Source organism: Suncus etruscus, chromosome 11 (genome assembly GCF_024139225.1).
Source record: "Suncus etruscus isolate mSunEtr1 chromosome 11, mSunEtr1.pri.cur, whole genome shotgun sequence".
NCBI classification, from domain to species: domain Eukaryota; kingdom Metazoa; phylum Chordata; class Mammalia; order Eulipotyphla; family Soricidae; genus Suncus; species Suncus etruscus.
The window spans coordinates 18,980,577-19,007,874 of NC_064858.1; the positions used below are offsets into that span (position 1 = coordinate 18,980,577).

Here is a 27,298-nt window from a genome sequence, read left to right on the forward strand (position 1 = left end):
AGACCCACCCAGTTTTGTTTGGTCTCCCCCTGACCCCAAAGCTCCCTCCTCCCACCTGCCAGGCCCTGAGACCACAGATACTCGCATTGCATGGAATGGAAGATGAATTTAGGATCAAGGAAAAGTACATTGGTCTTTCTGTGCACTGGTTGTTCTTTGCCAGTCCACCACACTCTGGGTTCTAGATTAGGAGGGCAGATTGGGGTGATAGTTCATCTTAGTGGCAGATGCTAAGAGCCATGTAGCACACAAATGTTCCAGGTGGGGATCGGGGTTCTGCTGTGAGCAAGTCCTATGTGGACATGCTATGGCCTTCAGGGACTGTGACTGGTGTGGGTGGATGAGTCAGAGCCCAATACCTGCCTGGGGCAAAGGGGGCACAGACAGCACCACCCCAACCCACCCCATTTTGGTGATCTGTACCGACACATGGGGGAGAGGCATGGGCAGTAAGTGTGTACATACACACGTACAACATGCCAACATTCCAGGAGTGTGGTGTTGGGATCAGGCCCAGGACCCGCAAACACCAGGCAAGCGCTCACCACTAAGCTGCATTTCCAGCCGGAGACATACTTGTAGAAAATAAAAGGCTGGAGAGACATTACAGTGGGGAGTGCACTTGCCTTGCACAAGACTGATCCAGGATTGATCCTTGATACCCTCTATATGGTCTCCGAGCCCAACAGGAATGATCCCTGAGCACAGGGCGAGGAGTAACCCCTGAGCACCTCTCAGTTTGACCACAGACCTCTCCCCTCCCCCACAAAAAAAAGGAAATTATAACCTGGAAAAGGCTGAAGAACCTGAGATTTGCCTTCAGCTGTGTGCCAGGAACCTCTCTCCTAAATATTCTCTGTCCCTTCACATTGTCTCTTCACACTGTCGCCTCACTCTGTCGCTTCCCTTCATCCCCTCAAACTGTCCCCCCTCTCTGTCTCCTCAGGCCAACTTATGCTTCGTGGACATCGACACCCACTTCATTGAGCTGCCGGAGGAGTTTCCGCAGTTCCCCAACCAGGGGCAGTTGGTGCAGGAACTGGCGCAGGTGTTGCTGCACTTTGGGGTCTCCCTGGAGGGCACCAGCAACCCCCCGACACCCACGTGCGTGGTCCTCACCCACCCAGCTGGCGACAACAACGGCAACGTGGCCCCGGGCGGGGAGAAGGGCGACGGGGGGCAAGAGTGGCGGCCGCAGTGCGACACCGCAGAGCTGCGGGAGCAGCAGCTGAGCGTGCAGCTGCGGGATGTGTTCGCGCAGCGCTTCACGCACATGTTCGCCGACTACGAGGCCTTTGTCATCCAGACGGCCCATGACCTGGACACCTGGCTCAGCAGCCGTGAGCATATGCAGAACTTCGACAAAGTGAGGGCCCATCTCAAAGCCAGGTCGACCTGGCACTGGCCCCGTGCCCCCCCCCCCCAGAGTTGTGGACAAGGGCAGAGAGACCATCTGCCCTGTGGGCTGAGGGTACCCGTGCCCTGCTTCACCCCAAGTTCCACACAGGCAGCAGGCTTGAAAGGGGCCGACTCGGCGACCTCACAGCACCACAGTTGCGCCTGATATTCCTGGGAGTCACCAGGGGCCATTTTCCACTGAGCAGAGGCTCCCTACGAGGGGCCTCTTTTCGGTGTTCTCTGCTTCGGGCTTCTACACCATTCGGGCCACCTCCTGGGTCCGCTCGATCTTTATTGAAGTGTCAGAGAGGACTCTATCCCCCAAACCACAAGGGCACCCCAAATGTGATCCAAAAACCAAGACATAAAACAACAAGAAAAAAAATCTTCCCTGAATCTCTGCAGCTTCCTGCTCCCCAGATGACTCTGTAGAACCCACCAAAGGGGCAACCCATGGGGGAATCAGACACTCAGGCTGGTTTATCCACAAAAGCCCTTATGAGGGGGGACGTGGGTTCTAAAGCACTGCACCCTTCTTCAGGTGGCCAGGGATGGAAATGCCTGAGCAGTGCCCAGCACACCCCTTCTTCCAACTCCGAGGCTGCAGGGCACCTTAGGGTGATGTACTGGTGGCCTCAGGCAGTGGGCACGTGAGGGTGGAGATCGGGTGGTGACAGGGGTGCGCCCAGCTCATCCTCTCTGCACCCCTCCAGGCCTCCTTCCTATCGGACCAGCCCGAGCCCTTCCTGCCCTTCCTGTCTCGCTTCATCGAAACACAGATGTTTGCCACCTTCATAGACAACAAGATCATGTCCCAGTGGGAGGAGAAGGACCCTCTGCTTCGTGTCTTCGACGCACGGATTGAGAAGTTCCGGCTGGCGCAGGTCCGGGCGCCCACCCTGCGGTCGTCCTTGTACCAGCCGTGCAGTACCCTGAGCAATGCAGGTACATCTGGCCACCTTTTTACTTTGCTGCCTTCACTGTTGTGCCTCAGAGGGCTTGGTTGAAAATAGCAAACTGTAGTCGGGATTTAGTACAGGCAGTCCTCCTATCCCCAAGGATCTCCACCCTGACACTGCCAAGCACAGCACAGACACAAGAGATGTGATTCCTTGCTGACACAATGTTGTAACCTTGTGGTCTGCCCATGAACACAACTTCAGTGATAAAGAACAAAGAGGTGGGGGGCCGGGCGGTGGCGCTAGAGGTAAGGTGCCTGCCTTGCCTGCGCTAGCCTTGGATGGACCGCGGTTCCATCCCCGGCGTCCCATATGGTCCCCCAAGCCAGTAGCGACTTCTGGCACATAGCCAGGAGTAACCCCTGAGCGTCACCGGGTGTGGCCAAAAAACAAAAACAACAACAACAAAAAAGAACAAAGAGGTGAATGACATAAAACATTTCCTGACCTGGGCCCTAAAGCATGACCTGTGCTGTGCTGACCCATAGAGCTCAGCAGTGCTTTGGGGGAGCTCACCTGAGTCCATGCTCAATCGAGACCCTCATCCTACATTGCAACACAGGTCCTGACCCTTCAGCCCTTTCCTTGGTATCAGCACTGGGCCTTCCTCTGTGGTGGCATTACAGCGTTTATCCCATGGAAAAGTCCTATAGCTTGAAAATGCCCCAGGTATAGGGCATGAACCCTCCCTTTCAGAAAAAGCTGTAGAGTAATCCCCCATTTTTTTTTTTTTTGCCTGTTTTGAGGAAAGAACAAAAAACTACCCCAAAATGATGGGTGCTGGGCAGAAAGGTCCTCAGGGACACAGGTTCCTTTCATCACACAGCCCAGGTGATTCCTTCTCATCCACACTGATTCTCTCCTGAGGGGGTGATACATCCTAGGCCATGTGTTGTTCCCATGTCCCAGCTGAGAAGAAAGGGTTAAAAAACATGGCGCTGGCCAGTGAGTTAGTGGTAAAAGGAGCTGAGCTGGATCCAGAGTATCTCTGCCTAGCAGCATCTGCGGGTCCTACAGCCACAGCCACTGCCTATGTCATTAGCAAGTCAGACATGCTTTCCTTGCTCCTGGTGCACTGAGGACCTGTCCCTGTCTCCGGGGCTCTCTGAAAGCTGTGTCCTTCTGCAGAGAGGTGGTGGCCATGTGTGGTCTCCTGCTTCACTGCCCCATCCTCATTCTATACAAGCAGGTCCCAGCACATTCCAAAAAGGGCAGATTGGTCTGGAGAAGCTTCATCCCGCTGAGTCCCACCAAGGCCAGTGAGCCATGGGCCTCAGGAAGTGCAAGCCATCCTGCTCCTGGACAGGAGGCAGAAGGACACAATTTTCTGGCTGTGGGAGGGCCCCTCAGCCTATCTGGCACTGGGTCCTGGAGCACCTGCTCTTGAAGGACATCTGTAGAGTGTGGTTCAGGGTGGACTGAGTACCCATCAGTACTCAGTCGAGACTGTTCTTGGGGACTTGTCCCTGAGGCCATGCTGATTGGCTATTGACTTGATGCCCTCCTCCCCAGCCCAGTCCATCGAGCAGCGGCTGATGAAGATGGACCACACGGCCATCCACCCCCACCTTCTAGACATGAAGATTGGACAGGGAAAGTACCAGCAAGGCTTCTTCCCGAGGCTGCAGGCTGATGTCCTAGCCACAGGGCCAACCAGCAACAAGTAAGGGCCAGCATTCCATTCCTTCCCCATTTTTGCTCCTCTCCCCATCTCTTCTTTCCCTTTTTCCCCTCTCTCCCTTCCCCTCTCCTTTCATTTTTGTCAGCTGAAGGGAATGAGTGTACATGGACTGACCTCTCAGAGCCACCAGCCACTACCCTCAGCCTCATCTCATGGCATTTTTGTTTGTTGGTTTGGTTTTTGGGCCATACCTGGTGACACTCAGGGGTTACTCCTGCTATGCACTCAAAAATTGCCCTTGGCTTTGGGGGCCTTTATAAGATGCTGGGAATTGAACCCAGGTCTGTCCCGGGTCAGCTGCATGCAAGGCAAACACCCTACTGCTATTCTATAGCTCCAGCCCTCCTCGTGGCATTTTTTTTGTTTGTTTGTTTGTTTTGTTTTGGGGTCGCTACCTGGCAGGCACAGGGGACCATATGGGATGCTGGGATTCAAACTACAGACCTTCTGCATGAGAGGCAAACGCCTTACCTCCATTCTATCTCTCCAGCCCCTCCTCATGGCATTTTTGAAGACCAAAGTATCCACTGAATACATGGATTGACACTGTTCAGTTTCTGGGTGCATCATATGAAAGGTTCTTATTCTGGGGCTGTGGACACGGTGGTGTATAAACACTCAAGACTCTTGCTCCTCACATCAGGGTAGAGGAATTGGGCTTTTTTGACTATACAGATTCCCAAGCCTGCAGAGCAAACAAACATGAACTCAGGGTATATCCTCCCTCCCCAAATGTACTATCACATGATCCTGGAAGCCCATCTTCCAGAACTGACAAGTCTGGCCCTCCTGCAGGACACTTGTTCAGGTCTGACAGAAACTAAACTTCAGGCTCCTACGGACCCCTGCTGGTTGTATTTGGGATTCCAGTTTACCTGCATTCCACCTGCAAAGCCTATTCACTTCCAAATAGGGCCATGCTCACAAGTGCTGCAGTGAAGTCCTGCCTGTTGGGGACTAAGGAGTCAGTGCAGGATAAAGGTCCCCACACAGCAAATTACCAGTACTGCATTCTCTCTGCTAAGTTTCGGGTCCACTTGATTATAATCTTCTGCATAGCCCCAGGTCCCAGGTTCTCTAAATGCTTGGAAGGCCTGAAAATAGAGATTTTTAGTATATACTGGGGGTAAGGGGAGACCCAGTTCAGTACCTCCACCATCTTCTTTCCCAGTTTTTATTATAATGCTATGCTTTACCAACTTATTCATAATATAGTTATTTCAGGCATGAAGGTCACCACCAGCGTGACCTTCCCTTCACCAGAGTCTCCAATTTCCCACCCACTACTTTAGCTGCCTCTTTTCAGGCACAAACAAATTTAATTCATATTTTTTGTTACGACACAAAGGCAGATGGAGTTACCAAAATTTACATCAACACAGGTCAATTTAAAATGATTGCTTTATCTTTTCATGGTGTTTAACTAAAGTCAGAATCAAAGAATTTACTGGACTGTGGTTGGTGCTTGTTCAACCTTCTGGTTACTGTTTAGGTTCACTGAGCTTGGTAGATTACTATGTAACTTTACCTTCAGATTTCCTGTGATACTACTGGGCTGGACACTACTATTAGATATTGAGGTATTACATGGTCATTGATAGATTTAAAATAAATTTGGTGGCTGGGCAGTTTGATAAGGTTCATTCATGGAGCTGGCCATTTCTGTCAGAGGGTGTAGGGTATGGTGTTGGGCTTCTGTAGTTCTGCAGAAAGGAGAATATCCCCCAGTCCCTTTTCTGAAAATGCCACAGAGAGATCAGCCCAGACCAGACTACCTGAGAAGTATCGGTAGCCCAATCCCATTTCACAAGGAAAGGCCGAAACATTTAAGCCTTATCTTCACACTACATTCCTGAAGGGATATGGAGACCACATCCAGGCCAATGCCTTCCCCACTGTCCTCTCTCCAGCCTTATCTTAATAACAGTTTCAAATCAGGCAGAGAATCCTCATCTTTTTTGGGAGGATGTCAGGGGCTCCCCCATGCAGCTCAGGAGGCCCTGGGGCCCCACAGAGATTCCTGCCACCTGGCGCAGAGGCCTCATGCAGGGTGTGCAGATGCTTTGGGAAGCTATGGAGTGAAGTTGGAACCCAGCAGGCTCCTGTGGTTGGAGCTGAGCCCAGGCTCTACCCACCCCTGTGTGGATTCTGAGTGACCTTATGTTCTCTTTGTAGCCGCTGGGCCAGCCGTGGGGGCAGCACACAGCGCTGGAAGGAGCGTCCCCGGCCACACTGCGAGCACTCGGGCCTTGACAATGACCTCAAGGAGGTAGGTACTGGCTGCCCCACAGAAGGGATTGGGAATCCTCAGCATCCCTTATGTCCCCTGCACCTACCAGGAGTGATTCCTGAATTTGGAGCCAGAAATAACCCCTGAGCACTGCTGAGTGTGGTCCAAACTACCCCTCAAAAGAGGGGGATCGGGTATCTTTAAGGCAGGTCTCTCCCTCAACGTGGGAGATACCTGCTTCTCATCACCTTCCCTCACCCCACTATATTTTATTCATTGGTGTGTCTGTTATTTGGGGTTAAAGGTAGAGGCCAGTCGCCCACCACTGTCACATCTCCAGACATTTGTTAAAATTGAAGTGTACCAGGGACCCCAGTACAGGACAAATCTAAAAAAGAGGGACCCCAGGGACCCTGGAGCAGACCCAAGTTCAGGCAGATTCCTGGTGGATGAGCTTCTACATGTAGGGAGGAAGCTCTTCTAATCAAGTTTCACTAGAGCGGCGCCTCTCAATTATTTTCTGTCATGTCTAGGAAGAAGAAAACATTTTTCACGCCCCCGTCCCGCGCGACTGTAAATAGTATCTTTATTTAAAAAAACTTTAACCTGTAAAACAAAAATACATAAAATAATTTGAGCTGACTTTTTTTTTTTTTTTTTTTTGGTTTTTGGGCCACACCCGTTTGATGCTCAGGGGTTACTCCTGGCTATGTGCTCAGAAATCGCCCCTGGCTTGGGGGGACCATATGGGACGCCGGGGGATCGAACCGAGGTCCTTCCTTGGCTAGCGCTTGCAAGGCAGACACCTTACCTCCAGCGCCACCTACCCGGCCCCTTGAGCTGACTTTTTAATCAGAGATGATGTCTGGATGAATGGCTCCAATGAGCATGTTTTGCAATGCATAGCTTTTTGAAGCGAGATTTGAAGCAGGACACAGCAACTCTCAGCTGTATGGAGACATACAGAGACATAAACACGGGGCTTAGCTTGTTATGACAGTGTTTGCCGAGATCAAACATGGCCCCCTTTACGGAGCCTCTAAACCCCCCTGGGGGGCGCACCCCACTATTTGAGAACCACTGCACTAGAGGCTGAAGCTGTCAGCCTGGAGCTCACCCTTGGCTTACCTGTGGGCATCTTTATTTCTAAGTTAGTTTTGGAGAAAGATCCTCAGGCCTCCTTTGCTGCCCAGTGACGTCCAGCTCCTATGTTCAAGCAGTGTGGAGGAAGTTCTGGTCATGTCCTTACTTCTGAAGTTTGGTGTGTGGAAGGAACAGCTACAAGCCTTGGGACTAATATGGCTCCCCGGTTCTCTCTCAACCTATCCTGTTCTCTCTCATCCTGTCCCAGCCTCTGGGTGAGAGTAATCTACAGCCTGGCTGCCTTGCATGGCTCCCAGAAAGTCCTTATCCTAGTGCTTCCTGCTGTGTTCTCAGCCTGGCTCCAGGTCTGAGGGCCACATGAGGTTCAAAGGTCAAACTTCTCAGCCTTAGAATAGACATCACTTTCTCTGGGACCTGAGTCTCCTCCTTTGTGAGTTGACCAAGGGTCCCTGTGAGTTGATGAGGAGTCCTTGTGATCTTACTGAGGGGTCCCTCCCTGTAAGCTGATGAGGGTTCCCTAGGAGCTGACATCAAGAGTCCCTCTGAGCTCTGCAAGAGTCATTTTTATTTCATTTTTGTCTCTCTCGTCTCAAATTCAACTTTTCACCAGCTTCTGTCTCTGCATAGACTGAAGGTCACTTGAGCTTTGCCCAAGAGCAATCTTTGTAGTCTTCTGGCCCACAGATGGATTGACTTGTCCAAGAGGCCTATACTTTCTGGGCAGTGGATCTGAGTCTATCCAGGATATACACTCCAACAGGTGTCACCACTTATGGAAGCAAGTGTTCTTAGGGTCTTTGCTTATACCTGTCCATGGGATAGCATGAATTAGCCACATTGGAGGGCTTCTCTGCCCACATCTGTCTCCTTCAGCCCTATGGGAGTTGCTTTCAGGGCTCCAGAGTTAACAATCAGCAGTGCTCCCAGATGGAGATTCCAAAGAACTCCAGACCATGTGAGGTGATAGGAAAGACAGCAAGCACCAAGAAACTGTAGACAGACCTCTAGCCTGTGTTGCCAGCCGATCCTCTGAGCCTGTTGTTCTCTGTTTTCCTCTGTTGGATGCTTCTGTTGGTGGCTTCTCACAGATGCACTGCATTTCCCTTGAGATTCTGGACTCACTCCCCATGCCCTCCCTCTCTGACCCTTGGAAAAGCTTTGAAGCAGGAAGAAGGTCACTGAAGTATTCTGAGAACCAAATGCTTGCCAAGACCACATCATTTTTATTGCTTTAATTAATTCTTTGTGTGGGAGCTCACAGCAGTGGTGGGGATCAAATTGAGGATCAGACTCCTTAACCTGAATCATGGTTTGATTGGTGTGTTCTTCAGTGCCCGGAATGGAGGCATTTATTGCTTCTGTCATCAGGGGCTCTACGAAAGCCCAAATCAGTAACTCCTTTTTCTCCATGTATACCCAATTTAGCAGATTGTTTTCCTTCTAAAGTAAAAGTCTCTTAATGTACAAACTGCCCTTATTAAAAGAAGGCAAGACTGCACACATCTGCTCTCAGTGTCAGGCTTCCTGAGAAGGTGAAGGCAGGGTCCTGGGAGGTGTCATGGGCAGGTCTGCCAAGACCCCCATTCCTGTCTCCATGCTCTTCCTTGCAGACACTCCTTGTCCCCATCACCCCTGGGCTGGCCCCAGACCACTCACTCCTGTTTCAAGTTGTAGATGCTTCTTCACCAGAAACCCTCTGTTCTCTCTAGAAATATATGCAGGAGGCCCGAAGCTTAGGCAAGAACTTGCGGCAGCCCAGACTGTCCGACCTGTCGCCAGCAGTCATCGCGCAAACCAACTCGAAGTTCGTGGAGGGCTTGCTGAAGGAGTGTCGGATGAAGGTGGGTGATGCTCCTCAAGATGGGATGGGCCACGGGGGATACCTCACCTTCCCAACCCGGCCATCCTCACCAGCAAGGCCATGTTGGAATGTTGTGTGTGGCTTTGTCTTGTGCCTACGTGTGTCTGTGTTTATCCATGTGTATGTGTCTGTGTGTATCCATGTATCTGTCTCTTTGTTTCTGTGGGATTTTGTGTGTGTGTGTGTGTGTGTGTGTGTGTGTGTGTGTGTGTGTGAGATTTGGGTCATGACTAGTGATGCTTAGGGCTTACTCCTGGCTATTCTCTCAGGAATCACTCCTGGCACTGCTCCAGAACCATATGGGATTTTGAGGATCAAATCTGGGTCAGCTGCGTGCAAGATAAGCACCCTACCCACTGTATTATAGCTCTGGTCCCGATCTGTCTTCATCAGTGTCTCTAGGTGTGTTTGTGTGTCTGTGTCTTCGTGTGTCCCTATGGGTGTCTCTATGTGTGTGTTTATCTGTCTCTACACCCATGTTGCCCCCCTGATGCCTAGGAACAGGCCCCAAGCTGTGGACTATGGGTTGTGCTGGCTGTTCTCAGCTTGAGTGGTGTGGAGATCAGGGGCAGGTCAGTTGTTCAATGCAATCGATGTGCCCCAAACCACCTTCCACCTCCTTCCTGTGTCCTCATGCACATGTGAAAGTACAGATACATGGGTGTTCCTATCCTCACAGATGGGAACAGTGAGAGCAGCCCTTTGCTCAGGGCTGATCTCCCTGCAGTGTGAGATGTTGTCATAAGTGTGAGCTGTGACAGCTTCCAGGTCTCCGCAGCCATTGGAGACTTGTGTGTATGGCGTCTTTCTTCTCTTGAGGGATACGATGGTCCAAGCATAGAGGCCACACCGATGGGGGCGAGGGGAACCTGTATCCACAGGTGACACATAAACCCCCTATGTTACAGACAAAGCGCATGCTGGTAGAGAAGATGGGCCACGAGGCTGTGGAGCTAGGCCACGGGGAAGTCAGCATCACGGGCCTGGAGGAGAACACACTCATTGCCAGTCTGTGTGACCTTCTGGAGCGAATCTGGAGCCACGGTCTGCAGATCAAGCAGGTACGGAGTAAAGGGAACCAGCCCTGTGCCACAGGCCATTCAGACCAGCTGTGGCATCTCCATTTCAGGACACATCTGGTGTGCCGATGGTGGGTGGGCTGTCACAGGGATGGAAGCTGGTCCTGGGGTGTGGGGGTGAGACCCGGTCAAACACAGCGGACACTCTGGCAGGGCCAGCGGCACTCAGCCATTGTCATGCCCCATGAGTGTCTAGCCCTTCCCATACTGAGCCTTGTCAGCTGCCCATCCTAGCGGGTCTCACTGCCCACAGTATTGCTTCCAGAGCTACCAGCACTACTCTGGCCATGCCTGGGATCCCTCCTGGAAGGCCTGAGCCAGAATCCCCACCCCAAAGGCCTAAATCGGGATTTGTGCATTGCTAGCATGGAAGTGTCTTTCAAAGTACCACTCTCAGACCTTCTTGGACCTGTTGCTGTCCTCACAGGGGAAGTCTGCACTCTGGTCACACCTGATCCAATTCCAGGACCGGGAAGAGAAGCAGGAACACTTGGCTGAGTCGCCAGGTGAGATTGTGTGGGCAGTCGGGGCTTCTTGCTGAATGTGGAGCAGAGGGTGGTCTTGGCTGGGCTGATGGCTTGTTCTGCAGCTGAGAGTCAAAGGGAACCCAGAGCGGGGCGGGTCCGAGCATATGCCCTGCCCTTGCTGTGGGGCCATGCACTGGATTTTTTCCACCAGCACTGACTGCCCCATAGGTGGCATAGTTGTTTGGCATTGAGCCAGCCCGGCAGTGACTGATCCACCACACGTCGTGGCCTTAGGAAACTGGTCAAGATGAACAAACAGCTCATTGGACCCTGTTAGTGGTGCTGCTTTCATGTCACCTTTAGTTGCTAATGCAAGGAAATGATTCTGGTGTTTGATTTTGAAGGAAGCAATTTTCGACCTCTCAACTTTCAACCTTCTTGCCCTCCGTCTCCATCAACACTGCCCCTGAGAGACTCCTGAGAGCAGGCATGTCAGAGCCCATCTCCGTCATCACCCCTTTAAGTGCACTCACTAAGATCCTTGTAGTTGGGCCCGGAGAGATAGCACAGCGGCGTTTGCCTTGCAAGCAGCCGATCCAGGACCAAAGGTGGTTGGTTCGAATCCCGATGTCCCATATGGTCCCCCGTGCTTGCCAGGAGCTATTTCTGAGCAGACAGCCAGGAGTAACCCCTGAGCGACGCCGGGTGTGGCCCAAAAACCAAAAAAACAAACAAACAAAAAAAAACACCAAAAAAAAAAAAAAAAAAAGATCGGGCCCGGAGAGATAGCACAGAGGCGTTTGCCTTGCAAGCAGCCGATCCAGGACCAAAGGTGGTTGGTTCGAATCCCGGTGTCCCATGTGGTCCTCCGTGCTTGTCAGGAGCTATTTCTGAGCAGACAGCCAGGAGTAGCCCCTGAGCACCGCCGGGTGTGACCCAAAAACAAAAACAAACAAACAAAAAAAAACCCAAAAAAAAAAAAAAAAGATCCTTGTAGTTTATGTGTGTTCCCCAGTTTCCATCAAGAGAACAGGGATTGCTGCTTCGACTCCATCCCAACACTGTCCCAGCCATCGTACACAGGAAGTGTTCCCACAGAAGTCACCCTGCTAGACAAAGTGCACTCCAGGGAAGAAGCCACTCTCGGGAGCAGGACCCAGGTTGGTTAGGGCCTGCAGTACTTCTGTCTCCAGCCACTGATAAGGGCTGGAGCTTCCTTGGAGACAGAGCCTAGTGTGGCACAATCCCTCTGTCTCTTTTCGAGCATCCAGGTCACTTCTGACCATGATCTGGGCCCCACAGCCTCCGCTGTGCATGCGCACCCAAAGGAGAATGAGCTTATGTGAACACTATCCTAGCACGAGGCTGCAAAGAACTTTAGGGGCTAGAACGATAGTGCAGCAAGGTTGTAAAGCAAAGGTATTTGCCTTGCACACTATAGACCTGGGTTCAATCCCCAGCATCCCAGGTGGTCCCCTGAGCCTCATCAGGAATGATTACTGAGTTTGGGGCCAGGAGTTAGCCCTGAACACCACCAGGTCCAGCTCCCAAACAAAAATAAGCAAAACAAAAATGATGCTTTGGAAATCAATGTAGTGTTGATTTCTATTACAATATTTTGTAAATATTGCTCTTACACATTTGATGACTCAGCCCAAGGAGTTAGGATTTTAAATACAATGTGTGAAGTATGCATAAGCATAAACTTGAAAACAAATAGTTCCATAATCAAAGAACAATATGGGCTGACTATATACAAATTAGTAGCTTGTTGACTTTTATTTGGCTTATAAATGTGTGGTCCCTACCTACGGTTTTTTGTTTTGCCAACTGTTAGAAATTCCAAATGAGTGACAGTAGCAATGGAGTCAGTTTCCAGAGACTCTCAGGGTCTCCCTGAGCTAGTGGAGACCCACCCCAGCATAACCCCATGTGTATGTAGGGGGTGAGTATCTATCTGATCAAGAGAAAAATACAGGTGAGGAGACAGTTTTCTCTTAAGTGGATTTTATCCAAATGTGTCAGGCTCATGGTAGCATTGGGCAAAAAATAATATAAGACTTAAAGGCCGGAGAGATACCATGGAGGTAAGGCGTTTGCGCATATAGAAGGATGGCGGTTTAGGGCCCGGAGAGATAGCACAGTGGCATTTGCCTTGCAAGCAGCCAATCCAGGACCAAAGGTGGTTGGTTCGAATCCCAGTGTCCCATATGGTCCCCCGTGCCTACCAGGAGCTATTTCTGAGCAGACAGCCAGGAGTATCCCCTGAGCACCGCCGGGTGTGGCCCAAAAACCAAAAAAGAAAAAAAAAGAAGGATGGCGGTTTGAATCCCAGCATCCCATATGGTCCCCTGAGCCTGTCAGGAGTGATTTCTGAGTGTAGAGCCAGGAGTAACTCCTGAGCACTGCCGGGTATGACCCAAAATAAAAAAAAATAAATACAAGACTTGGGTTACCCCTGGCCCTCTTCCTCGTCCCCCAAGAGGGGCTGGCATCGGACTCTGGTGGGGGACCCCCAACAAGGCCAATGCAAGGGTGGGAAGAGGGTAGGGTCTCTTTCAGTCCGTAGCCTGTGAGGCCAGACTCAGGAAGAGGAGGGAAGGCCACAAGTCTAATACACAGACCACTCACAGGGGAGTATTGTCTAGCAATAGATTTCGTTTATTGAAGGTAGAGATGGGGTTTTTAAAGGCACATTTTAGGCGGGAAACAGAAGGTGGGTAATTCAGCTTTACATTGCTCAGCCATTACAGCAACCAATTGGTATGTGAAGATAGCGGTTATAAGGTCCATGGCATCATTAACTCAGATGGTATGTAAGGATAGTGGTTGCAATGTTCATGGCACCATTAACCTGGTTGGTATGTAAGAATAGGTTGGGGGTTTTTTTTTGTTTGTTTATTTTGGGGGACCACACAATGACGCTCAAGGGTTACTGCTGGCTAAGCACACAGAAATTGCTCCTGGCTCAGGGGACCATATGGGATACCAGAGATCAAACCCATGTCCGTCCTGGGTCAGCCACGTGCAAGGCAAACACTCTACTACTGTGCTATCGCTCCAGGCCCAGGATAGGTTGTTTTGACCTAGATGACATTCTTCTCAGCTAACCTGCAATCATAACAGTGAGGAATATAAGTCTCTGAACAGAGATATTCTTTTATATTCAAGGACAGCTTGCGGAATTCCCCTTGCATTTTCCCAGCTTCTCTCTCCCACAGGCTGGGTTTACCTAGTTGGTAAACCCATAGACAAAATAGGACTCTTCCCCAAGGTCAGCTGAAGAGATAGTACAGCAATGAGAGTGTTGACCTTGCCCTGTGTTGATCCCTGACACCCCATATGGTCCCCTGATCTCAGCAGGAGGAATTCCTGAGTGTTGAGGCAGGAGTAAGCCCTGCGAACTGCTGAGTATGACCCAAAGACCAAAGCAGTGGGGAGGGGATGGGAATTGAGGGAATAAGCTTTTATTTGAGGACAACTACCAGGTTTGTGGGTAGGGTTGCTGCTAGGGTGTATGTGACTGGCAGAGAGCTCTGGGTCCCCCTCATCCTTGTTCAGGCATGCGTAATGGGTCCAGAGCCCCTCAGGCCCTAGGTCCCTGTGACGTGATTCAGCGAGAAGCTCCATCCAGAGTCATTTACTACCTTGAGAACCTCTGGGCATGATTTCCATCCCTCCACCCCCACCAGCCTTGGGTTGATCAGAATGAAAATGGCTCACAGCTTAGTTCTATGTCTCTGCAGGCTTAGTGAGGGCCTCTGGGTTCAGTCTTACCTCATTCTCTGCTGACGTCTTTCCACAGTTGCCCTTGGGCCGGAGAGGAGAAAATCAGACTCGGGACTTGCTTTGCCAGCGCTGAGGGTGTCTCTGATCCAGGATATGAGGTACATTCCCTTCTCCTGCAGATGGGACCAGGACTACATGTGACACTTTACCCAAGTAAAGTACTTGAGTGATGGTGACAGACTGGGGTGCAGGCTCACAGGGCAATGCATTGGATTTCCTTGGAAGCAAAGACACCAAGAATGAGACCCCTCGGCATCACCCATAGGACGAATCGAGACTTGTCGGCCTTACCTTTCTTCGGGAGAGTTGAGAACTCTCAAGTAGAGGAATGAGTGTGCCAGGCAGCTTTCTCACTCAGAGAGCCTTACCTGAGGTCCAGCCTGGTTTCAGTGGTGCCAGTATGGCTCTCCATGGCCACGAACGAACCGCATGCACTGATTGATTGAGAGTCCCACTTACCTCTGCTGGACTCACTCTAGGCTTCGGGAGTCCAGCACCTCTTTGCCTTGATTTTCTTTTTTCTTTTTTTTTTTTTCTTTTTCTTTTTTTTGGTTTTTGGGTCACATCTGGCAGTGCTCAAGGGTTACTCCTGGCTCTGGGCTCAGAAATCCCTCCTGGCATACTCAGTGGATCATATGGGAAGCCAGGATTCGAACCACCATCTTTCTGCATGCAAGGCAAATGCCTTACCTTCATACTATCTCTCCAGCTCCTGCCTTGATTTTCAATCACGCAATCAGCAATATCATGGCTGACAGGAAGCCCACGAGCCTGGCCACTACAGGAAGTGTGAGGCTGTTGGAGCTGAGCGTGTCCATTCTTCTCTGGTGCTTGCTCTGGCTGTGTGTACTCCTCCTCCCTCTCACACCCCTCCATGTTGTCTCCTGCAGGCATGTGCAGAACATGAGTGAGATCAAGACGGACGTGGGCCGGGCACGGGCCTGGATCCGCCTGTCCCTGGAGAAGAAGCTTTTGTCCCAGCACCTCAAGCAGCTGCTTTCAGACCAGCCTCTCACCAAGTACAGTGGGGCCTGAGCCCAGAACATTACATGTCCAGGAGGGTGGGCCCCATTTCCCAGACAACAGCCTGGAGCTTATCCTCAGGACACTGAAATGCCATGGGCTGAAAGCCCTCCTCAGAGCTGGGTCCCTATACCTCAGCTTGCAGAGATTACAAGGGGAGACCCATGATGCCCAGAGCCATGTCCACTGAGCTTCTCTCAGAATAGCCTGCAACCCAGGGCCTCTCTGCCATGGCCTCCCTTACCAGCACAAAAATACAGAGGAACCTGTCCGAGGCCCTTTGCTCCCCCTCTGGTGCCCACTCCAGCTTATAGCCCGTGTCCAAACTATCTTGGGGTCCATGGCTTCCAAGAGCCTGCCAGGGTTGTTCTGGTAGAATCTACTGAAGTTTCTATGGCAGTTATGTGTCCTGTCCTCTGGACAGTCCCATGTGAGCCGTGGCAGTTGGGTGTAGTGCCTCTCAGGACCCCCTGTAAAGGCCAAGCTGAGGCACTGTTGTCCCTAGGCTAAGGGGTGACATATGTACAGCTCATCACCCCTTGGGCACTTGTACTAGGGATCCATGGCGGGCAAAAGCTGTCAGCATCACCACTGTGGGGGCAAGCGACTTGGCAGCCAGGGGTAGTTGTGCTGCTGGTCGGACCCTAGGCCGCAGGTGTGGAGCTCATTCTTGGTTTCCATCTTCTGTCCTTGGGTTGTTCCTGGGGGCGGGAGCCGAGTGGTGTCCCCTTCCGGTTTGGTGGCTGCCCACTGGCTGAGTGTCCTGGTGCCCTGCAGGAAGCTGTACAAGCGCTACGCCTTCCTGCGCTGTGAGGATGAGCGGGAGCAGTTCCTCTACCATCTTCTCGCCCTCAATGCTGTCGACTACTTCTGCTTCACGGGTGCCTTCACCACCATTGGTGAGACCAGGCCTGCTATGCCGGGCAGTACCAAGTCCCCCATCACCCCCAGGTCTGGGCCCAGAACTAGCCATGTGAATCACCCATTTCATCCATCCTGGTAGAACAGCTACACTGGCTGGCCCCAACTTTGCATCCTGTGCTGTGGGTGTGGGATGGAAAACTCTCAGGTGCTTTTAGAGCCCATGTAGATCAGGAATGAGGGGTACCCACCTGGAAGAAGCCAGGTGCCCCTTTTTTTGCAGGGGAGCACATTGGTGTTTATGATTAAGAAGTGGGATCCTTTGCCAGAGTGATAGCACTGTGGTAGGGCGTTTGCCTTGTACGTGGCCAACACAGGACGGACCTTGGTTCAAATCCTGGCATCCCATATGGTCCCCCAAGCCTGCCAGGAGCAACTTTTGAGCACAGAGCCAGGAGTAACCCCTGAGCATCGCCGGGTGTGATCCAAGAACCAAAGAAAAAAAGTAGAACCCTCCAACCTGAGGCTGGCATCTCGTATCACTCCACTCACCAGAGTTCACCCTGGTGTTGAGATTTGGGTCTGTTCCTATGCATTGGGTTGGGAGGCAAGGCTGGGACCCACCACCCTGTGTGGTAGGAGGCCTTAGGGGGTGGAGACAGGGCACTGTCTTCACTTTAGCAAGCTTGGTTCAACTTGCATCACACAGTCCCCAGCAGCACCCACATATACCCTGTGTGGCCGGGGTGATCCCTGAACTGTAGGTCCCATGTCCTGAGTGCCTTACTCCCACTCCACACACTCACCCCTACCCTGGCCTCTCAGTCATCCCCTACAGGGTTGTGGTCATCCCCACCAAGAAGCTGAGCAACACCATCATCACTTCCAACCCTTGGGTCTGTGTGTCGGGAGAATTGGGGGACACGGGCGTGATGCAGATTCCAAAGAACCTCCTGGAGATGACATTCGAGGTAGGGGGTGTCCTGTGTGGCCCTCCCCGACAACCACCACTCTTCCCTGACCCCTAGTCATGCAGCAGGACAGAATGTTCTGGAACATTATGCCCTTCTGTGCTCACAGCCCCCATGAGCATCCATGCTGGCTTTCGATGCTTCTTCATAGTGCTATTCTTTATACTCCTCTCCCCGTGTCCACCACCTCAGCACCACAGTGCTGGGCTTAGCCCCATCCCCAGGCTCGGAAAGTGGGGCCTCCTGTGTGGCTTCTCAGCACAGGGATCCCGTGCCATCCCAGCTGACCGTCAGTGTCTCTCCGCAGTGCCAGAACCTGGGCAAGCTGACCACGGTGCAGATTGGCCACGACAACTCAGGACTGTTGACCAAGTGGCTGGTGGACTGTGTGGTGGTCAGGAATGAGATCACTGGGCACACGTACAGGTGAGGGCAGCCTCAGCTCACAGCTCCGTGGCAGGAAAGTGCCGGGCAGTTGTTTTCTCCCCAAAGCTTTCCAACTGCCACCTGAAGACTAGATCTGAAGACTAGATGGTTTGTATCTGTGTAACACAAATTGCTTCCCATGCCCCCAGAACACCACCAAATTGTGTTTGTGCTAGGGCTCACATCCAGGACCTCACTCCTGCAAAACACTTGCCTACATTCACCTTCAACAAAGGCCTTCAGGGGGTTGAAACAACAGTACAGCAGCAAGGGCATTGGGTTGCATGTGGCTGACCCAGGATTCATCCATGGCACCCCATACGAGTTCCCTGAATACTGCCAGGAGTGATCCCTGAGTGCAGAACTAGGAATAACCTGTGAGCATCACCAGGTGTGGTCTGAAAACAAATCAAAATAAAGTGATTTCAGGCCACTTTGAGAGAGTACAGCAGGTAGGGCAGGTGCCCTGCGTCAGGCCTGACCCCAGTTTGATCCCTAGTGCTACAGATAGCGCCCCAAATGCTGCTTGGAGTGATCCCTAGGTGAGTCCTTAGCACTGCCAGGTGTGGCCCCAAACCAGCCACCTAGGACAAAAAAGCAGACATTAAATGGAACCCAACAGTCCAGGACAAGGGACTGCTATGTTCTGCTCTTTTTTTTTTCTTTTTCTTTCTTTTTCTTTTTTCTTTTTTATGGTTTTGGGCCACACCCAGTGACGCTCAGGGTTACTCCTGGCTATGAGCTCAGAAATCACACCTGGCTTGTGGGACCATATGGGAGGCCGGGGGATTGAACTGAGGTCTGACCTAGGCTAGCTCTGGCAAGGCAAACACCTTACCTCTAGTGCCACCATGCTGGCCCCTATATTCTGCTCTTTGTGTGTGAAACATCATCAGATGGGAAGAGCCTCTGGCCTGGGTACTTTCAGCCAGGGCCCACTTCTGCCTTTGCTCGGTGCACAGTGCCTTCGGCCAGTGCCTGGTGTGGGATGGTGGCTGAGCTGGTCTCTGTGCTGCAGGTTCCCATGCGGGCGGTGGCTGGGGAAAGGTGTGGACGATGGCAGTCTCGAGCGGGTCCTCATTGGGGAGCTGGTGGCAGCGGTAGCTGACGAGGACCTGGGCAAGCAGTGCCGGACGCCCCCCCAGCAGAAGTCTCCTCCCATGGCCCGGAGGGCAAGCGTCACCTCCTTGTCAGGAAAGACCAGCAGTAAGTGGTGCACTTCTGTCTGAGACTCAACATCCCCAGAAAATGGCACAGGAAGAGTTGGTCCCAGAGAACAGAGGGAGGGCACAGAGGGGATTGTATGTTATGGGCAAGGGAATTCTTTGGTGCTTTTTTGGGTTATTATTATTATTTTTGGGGGGGCATCACCTGGTGACGCTCAGGGGTTACTCCTGGCTATGCACTCAGAAATCGCTCCTGGCTTGGGGGACCATGTGGGACACTGGGGGAATCGAACTGTGGTCCGTCCTAGGCTAGTGTGGGCAAGGCAGACACCTTACCACTTGTGCCACCGCTCTGGCTAGGGGGATTCTTTGTGCTGAGTTTAAGAGTTGGGGTCACAGCTCTTTACTCTGGCAAAGCATCCCCAGCTGCACATTCAATATTGGCCTTCATGGTGCATTTATTTTTTTTTAATTTATTTTATTTTATTTTTTTGGTTTTTGGGTCACACCTGGCATCGCTCAGGGGTTACTCCTGGTTCTATGCTCAGAAATCGCTCCTGGCAGGCTCGGGGGGACCATATGGGATGCCGGGATTCGAACCACTGACCTTCTGCATGCAAGGCAAATGCCTTACCTCCATGCTATCTCTCCGGCCCCTTCATGATGCATTTAATTTAATAAGTGAGGCATGGGGCCGGAGAGATAGCATGGAGGTAGAGTGTTTGCCTTGACTCTACAGAAGGACGGTGGTTCGAATCCTAGCATCCCATATGTTCCCCCGAGCCTTCCAGGGGCTATTTCTGAGTGTAGAGCCAGGAGTTACCCCTGAGCGCTGCCGGTGTGACCCAAAAACAAAACAAAAAAAAAAAGTGGGGCAAGGGACCGGATTATATCTCAGTGGGCAGGCATCCCAGTACTGCACAGTCCCCTGAGTACCACCAGGTGTCACCCAAGAACCAACCAAAAAAAGTGGGCAAGGATATGGGTAATGCGTTCACTCCCTGATACTATAAACCTCCCAAAGCACCACCAGCAGTATCGGGTGTGATTCCCATAACAACATAAAGAATTAAGTTAGGGGTGGCTGGTATAATCGTACATCAGTTGCTTGCTTTGCATGTGGCACTTGTCTTGCACATGGCTAACCTGGATTCAATCTCCAGCATTCAAGTCCCCTGACTTGCCAGGAGAGCTAAACAAAAAACTAAGTTAGGCTTGGAGAAGAGGACAGGACTTAATGCACTTGCCTTGCACAGGACCAACCAAGTTCCTCCCCAGGCACCACAGGATTCCCCGCACTCACCAGGAATGAGTCTCAAGCACTGCCTGGTATAGCCCAAAACAAAAAAATAATACAAATAAATGAAAATTAGAAATGAAATCCAGAGACTGGAGAGAGATATTATAGCAGGGAAGGTGCTTGCTTTGCACACCACAGACCTTGGTTCTATCCCAGCTACTACATATATCCCCTGAACCTCACCGGGTGTAATCCTTGAATGCAGAGCCAAGAAGAAGCCCTGAGCACCACCTTCTTCAGATGTGAGGGTGATCTGGCTGTAACAACCGTTACTCCACACATTGCCAGGATTGGGCCCGGTGAGATAGCACAGCAGTGTTTGCCTTGCAAACATCCAATCCAGGACCAAAGGTGGTTGGTTCGAATCCCGGTGTCCCATATGGTCCCCCGTGCCTGCCAGGAGCTATTTCTGAGCAGACAGCCAGGAGTAACCCCTGAGCACCGCCGGGTGTGGCCCAAAAACAAAACAAAACAAAACAATAAAACAAAAAAAACAAATTGCCAGGATTGACCGAGCTGACCTGACTATAGGCATAAATGGAGAATGTGAGCTCTGCCCACTTAGCAACCTCTCTGGAAGTTGGCAAGGTAAAGGCTGAGAGGGATTCTTATCCATACTGCTGGCTCCTTGTCCTCTGCTTCTGTGCCCCAGAGCCTCAGAAATAGTGGACTAGAAATGAAGGGCCAGTCAGCTGGTGTGGCTGCAGTGGGGGTGTCTTCTCAGGCACAGATCATAGAGCACCTTCAAAGAGAGGAGGTATGGTCTGCATATGGGAACTCAGGTCACCTCCAAGCTCCTCAGGTTTGGTGGCTTTTCAGAGCTCATGCATTTGTATGAGGGGGGTGTGGGCATGTACAACTGGGCGACATGTCATACATATCCATACAGGAACATGGCCAACATAATGGCCTGGGCATGTTATCAGGCATGTTTTCAGTATGGCTTGAAAGGTGACAGGCCGAGGAGGCTCCAAGGCATAGTGTCCAATGACCAGAACTGTCCATCCAAGGGTAGGGTCCTCTCCATCAAAGGATCATATCAGGCTCTGTCCTCGCCCATTCAGAGGCCAAAGAATGTCATGTGTAGCTGACCCTGGGGAGAGCTGTCAGCCCCCTAACTACGGGTGTTGGTCCATCTGGTCCTGCTCACCAAACCCCAGTGGGCCCATTGTTTATCTGACACCGAGCATCTCTCCCATTTCTGGGTCTAGTGATGTTTCCTGTTCAGCAAGGTGGAGTGAGTTCACCATGTGACTGGGCTGCGGCTTCCTTGGGAAAGGGACCTGGGGCCTCAGGGTTCCCTAAGTGAGCACAGTCCCTTTGCTGCCTTTGCAGAACCAAGCGCCGGGCAGATTCAGGATGGCATCGGGGAGGCTGTGAACAACATCGTGAAGCATTTTCACAAGCCTGAGAAGGAGGTGGGGATGCTGGGGGGTGCTCTGTGGGCACAGGGTCTGGGCAGGTGGTTGTAGCTTGGCTCTTGGGACCCATGTATGGGGTTCTGCATGATTCCTGGGGCCCATGCTCGATGCAGCCTTGGTCTGTGGCCTCCCAAATGGGTGGGGGGAATTAAAGTAGGGATGGGGGTGGGAAGTTGGCACAGGTGTGGGGGTGTCCTGGCATGGGCTCTGATGAGTTGTGTCCACAGCGGGGGAACCTCACAGTGCTGCTGTGTGGCGAGCACGGACTGGTGGCAGCACTGGAGCACATGTTCCATCATGGCTTCCGCTCGGCCCGCATCTTCCACAAGAATGTGTTCATCTGGGACTTTGTAGGTGAGCAGCACAGGGCCCTTCAGCAGGCAGGGGGCTGTGATGGGTACAGCTCTGAGGTGACCAGCAAACAGGGCCCAACCCGCCAGACACGCTTAGAAGTGTGCAGAAGTCCAGGTAGAAGAAAGCGACAGCAGACATCCTGCCTGGTCTAGCCCAGACACTCAGACAGGAGGGAGATGTGACGAGATGAGTGTCTAGCTCTTGTGCTGACCCTGTCTCCTGCAGGGCAGGCAGGGGGCCCATGGCAAGGCATGTCTTGGACTCATCCCTGCTCTGTGTGTGGGGTCCCAACAATTCTAAGGAGAAGGAAGTGGAATGTGGGTCGCTTGCAATGGATCCTTAGGAAAAGCAGCAGAGAAAGGGCCATGTGGATTGTCACCAGGAGGGGTCACTGCACCCCCAGAGACAGTCCTGAAAGGCTTTCCCAGCTGTTGTCGGGGTCACGCTCTTCAGCCTGTAGGTGGAAAGGATGGGCAGCTGTCCTTAACCAGATCTGACCCTCCACTCACTCCTCACTGGGCCTCTTGCTCCTCCCCACTATGCTCCAGAACTTTCCTCCCAGATGCTCCCCTAACTAAGTTACATATGGTCTCCTGTGATCTCCCTTCTTCCAGAGCTCCCACTTTTTCTGGGGCAGATTCATCATCTTGTGTTTGTAAACAAGGCCTAGGGAAGCAGCTGACTGGAACTTTCAGACAAAGGAAAGTCTCGGCATTCGAGGCAGAGCCCTAAGGAACCAACCTGATTCCTTCTGGAATCTCAGCCTAGCCAAGTGTCTCTTTGCCCCCACCTCTGATCTATTTACACACACTTCCCCCATCTGACTGTTTGTATGCACCTCATGTACCCCCCCCCAACTGACCTCTTCACACATATCTTCTCTCCTCTAACCTACTTACACCACCCCCATCTGACTGTTCACATATAGCTCCCCCTCTGACCTGTTCAATTCTACCTTCCCCATCTGACCTGTTCACACTTAGCTCCCACCTCTGACCCATTCATACACATTTCCTCCCATCTGACCATTCAAGCACTCTTTCCCGCTGGCTCAGGAGCTGAGATCCGGATTAATTGCAGGGATCATGTGGCCATGGCATCTGTAACTAGGTCAGCAAGTCAGAAGGTTCCTACAGAAGGTTCCAGTTTTTTCCCAGGAGTTTGCTGTCGCTTTCTTCTCCTGAGTCAGGAAACCTTGTGGTGGGGCAGGTCACTGCCAGCGGGGCTCTGTGACAGGCACCAGGTTCTGGGCTGGCTGAAGGGGTCTGCCTGGACACTCCTAAGCCTGAATCGCAACTCCGCTCCTTTCTTAGAGAGAGCCGTCACTTACTTTGAAACCACGGAGGAGATTCTCAGCAGTGAAGATGGCCTGATTCAGAGGTCACCCCGAAGAACCTTCTGCCAATACGTCAACGCTGTCAACACGGCACCCCGGAAGATCGGGAAGGACGGCAAGTTTCAGATCCTGGTGTGCCTCGGAGCTCGGTATGCAGCTCAGCCCCTGGGGTCTCTGCCACATCCCACCACCACACTCCCCAGACTGTCACCTTGACCCAAGGCCCTGCCTGACACCCCATGAGGGATGGAGGAGGCAGGCAGCCTGGGGACAAGGAGTCCCCACATGCTGATTGGGGGACCCTGGGGTGCATGTGCGTCTGTGGGGTCATCACACTGTCACTCCTGGGTTCTGGTTGCAGGCCAACTCAGGCCTGTCCTTCCTTCACAGGGATCGCCTGCTCCCCCAGTGGGTGCCACTGCTGGCCGAGTGCCCGGCCGTCACCCGCATGTACGAGGACAGCGCTCTCCTCCGGGACCACATGGCCATCAACTCGCTCATCCGCATCCTGCAGAGCGTGCAGGACTTCCCCATTGTCCTGGAGGGCTCCCTCACCAAGGGCGTGGATGTGGGCCCCGGGCGGTAAACCATGCAGCTAGTCCTGTACCCCATACCCTCCCCAACCAGGGGGACCCAGCGGACTTGTCTGGGGGGGGGAACTGAGCCAGTGGGGGACGGGCTAGGGGCCTCCTCCACACCTTCCCCCACCTCATCAGGACCAGCCTCACGCCAAGATGAGGCAAAATGCTGTATTGTAGTTCATTTGAACCTGGGATTTAGTATGAAATAGAGTATTTTCATGTGCTAGACGTGTGTAAATATGCTCTTCTTGAAGAAATTATATCCCTCTCTGAAGATACTTTTCCTAGATTGAATGTTCCTGTGAGTAAAAGAGCTTCCAAGCAGGAGGGGAGGGAATGCTAACAGGACAGAGCCAGAGGGAATCCCATGGTCAGGTCCCTGTGTGCAGGAGCTAGCCCTGCAGACTATGCCACATGAGCCTGTGAGCCCACCACCACCAAAACACAAGACCATCCTCACAGGGTGCCACTCCTATCATGGCTCTGTGTCCCCCCCCCCCCCAACCCTGCTCAGCACCTGCAGGAAGTGGCAGGAATGTCCTCAGGCCAGCAGGCTCTGTGGAATGTTAGGTGAAATGATAAGCAAACAGCAGAGGGAGGGGAGGAAGAGGCCAGTGGAGAAGGAAGCTGATCTGGAGGACGTGAGTGACATGGGGTGGCGGTTTGGGGGAAACAGGCTAGGGAGGGGGCAGGAGGCCCTGAATCAACCCCCTGCACTCTGACCTGGTAAAGCTGCATCCCTGGCAGCCTCTGAGCCACAGGAAAGGTGCCTCCATGAGGCCTGGACACCCCTCCATTATGCAATATCCCCCTCCCACGAGATAGGGATGTGGGAACAGGGAAGGGGCATTGGGTTTGACTCTCATGGGAAACCCCAGAGCCTGCTTCCCGCTGTGTTCTCCATGTGCCCAGACCTTACTGTAAGGCAGCAAGATGAACAAGACAGTGCAGGGCAGTCATCAAAGCAAGCGCAGGGCCATGAAGCCACCTCTGTCCTCAGCAGCCTGCACTGGCTGTGCAGAGATGTTGGAAACCAGTTGACAAATCTGTGTTGAGTGAAAAATTGGACTGTTGGGGCAGAGTGATAGCATAGTAGATAGAGCGTTTGCCTTGAACACAGCTGACCTGGGACTGACCTGAGTTTGATCCCCAGCAGCATCCCATATGGTCACCTGAGCCTGCCAAGAGTGATTTCTGAGCACAGAGCCAGGAGTAACCTCTGAGTGCTGGCAGGTGTGGCCCAAAAGCAAATTCAGATTAGGGGGCCTGTAGTAAAACCGCTGCTTTAGGATGCTCCCCGAACAGTCCTCACGTTCCCTCCCACTTCATGTGATGCCTGAGTTTACAAGAAATGCAGGGCCTGTGTCTCCCCTGGAATTGAGGCCTTCCAGAGTGGCCTTGTGGGAATGTGTAGCCCCTTCCCTGAGCATCTCCAGAGACAGTGACACTGGGCCCTAAAGAAGAAATTCAATATTTGGAAGCAACAAAAAGTCCCTTTGGATCCGTAAATTTATTCATAACAAGGATGTTATGAATGTGCAGGTTCCCTTCATGGGAAATGCGGGTATGAGGAGTCAAAACTTGGCTCTTGTGTGCCTATAACTGAACCAGTACCCTGATATTTGGGAGCCTTTACGCAGCAATGCTTGGGGGCACATGTGTCAAGAACTGGGCCCAGGGCTCTCAGGAGCCTCCCTGAGCCATGCTTCGGGCCCAGCACGAATGTTCTGAGGCTTCAACATGTGGCAGCAGCCAGGCACCCTCTGCCCACATCTGTCTCCAGTGAATACCTGTGCAATCATACCTCCATGCCTCACCCTTCCAGTCTCAGGCAGTGCTCAGGAGGCCTGGGCACCCACACACACACACACACACACACACACTTCATCGAAGGCCGGGATATGCTGCTCAGGCCCTGCTGTGCTGGAATCCAGGTCACCCTGGAGCCATTCCTGACACTGCTTGAGGACCAGGCGAAGGTGGGATTGATCTGGACACAGTCACGGGTCACATACCAGACAAGCATAGTAACACATTATTCCCACCCCTTTGGTTCCTTGGTGCTGGATAAATTGCTTTAAATATCTAATATATGGAGCTGGAGAGATAGCACAGCGGCAGGGCATTTGCCTTGCAAGTGGCCGACCCAGGACCAATGGTAGTTCGAATATCAGCTTCCCATATGGTCCCCCATGCCTGCCAGGAACGATTTCTGAGCAGAGTCAGGAGTAATCCCTGGACATTGCCGGCTGTGTCCCTCTCCCTCCCCCCACCAAAAAAAAACCCTAAATATCTAGATATTTGTTTTGGAGCCTATATTCAGCTGAGCTCAGGGCTTACTGCACTCAGATCAGTACTGGGGAACTGTATGTAGTGCTGGGTTCAACCATATGCAAAGCTAGCACCCTACTTAATAGTCTCTCTCCAGCCACAAATGAACTGTGTCTACTTTCCTCCCTCAAAATAAACTAAAAATAATGCCAAAGACCATACATAATGTTTTTACCTAAAAGTAGAGTAAGAAGAAACTGCCTTGACCTTTTGATGCCTTTTCCAAGTGTTACTTTTTTTTTTTTTTTTTTTTTGGTTTTTGGTTTTTGGGCCACACCCGGCGGTGCTCAGGGGTTACTTCTGGCTGTCTGCTCAGAAATAGCTCCTGGCAGGCACGGGGGACCATATGGGACGCCGGGATTCGAACCAACCACCTTAGGTCCTGGATCGGCTGCTTGCAAGGCAAACGCCACTGTGCTATCTCTCTGGTCCCTCTTTATTTCTTTCATATGTCGCCAAAGCTTTCATTCAGCCCTCGTGGCCTGCTGCATGGCCTGACCGGCCTGCTCAGAGGAACTGAGACTTGGGGTGAAGGGTACAGGACATGAGGTGAAAAGACCCAGCCCAGAACCATTCAGGTTCTCCACATTCTCCTTCCTCCTGGTTGGGGGGGCGAGAATTGAGAAACTGAGACCTTGGCCTATTGGCCATTTTCTTTAGTTTCTTTAAAGGTCTCAGTGGCTTCCTGTGTCTTGCCAGCCTGTGGCAGTCACCACAGTGTCTGGAGCAGGCTCTATGCTGGCCCCTGAAGGACAGGGGAACCTGAGAGACAGGACACTCCAGCTGTAAGGCTTTAGGGCAGGAATTCTGTCCCCTAACACCTTTTTTGTGGCAAGATGGCTGCAAAGTCTTTCTCTGCAGACTGGCAGGAGTAAGAATGCTTTACACACAGGGCATCTACATAGGCTCTGGCCGGCCTCAGCACACATGGTGGTTTACACCCAAACTTACCTAGCATCA

The 27,298-nt window shown here is 52.1% G+C and overlaps 1 protein-coding gene across 1 annotated transcript in view; it reads left to right on the forward strand.

The window, feature by feature from the left end:
- DENND5B (DENN domain containing 5B) overlaps positions 1-24,233 on the forward strand; it is a 59,668-nt gene extending 35,435 nt beyond the window's left edge. Inside the window, 17 exon segments of the mRNA XM_049783777.1 lie at positions 947-1,366; positions 2,112-2,343; positions 3,870-4,020; positions 6,214-6,307; positions 9,082-9,213; positions 10,142-10,294; positions 10,740-10,818; positions 14,585-14,666; positions 15,459-15,587; positions 16,369-16,490; positions 17,278-17,423; positions 17,731-17,849; positions 18,868-19,055; positions 21,651-21,733; positions 21,964-22,090; positions 23,404-23,575; positions 23,817-24,233. Of these exon segments, the coding sequence (XP_049639734.1) occupies positions 947-1,366; positions 2,112-2,343; positions 3,870-4,020; positions 6,214-6,307; positions 9,082-9,213; positions 10,142-10,294; positions 10,740-10,818; positions 14,585-14,666; positions 15,459-15,587; positions 16,369-16,490; positions 17,278-17,423; positions 17,731-17,849; positions 18,868-19,055; positions 21,651-21,733; positions 21,964-22,090; positions 23,404-23,575; positions 23,817-24,012 (2,625 nt within the window). The 3' untranslated portion in view covers positions 24,013-24,233.
- The last annotated feature ends 3,065 nt before the right edge of the window (positions 24,234-27,298 follow it).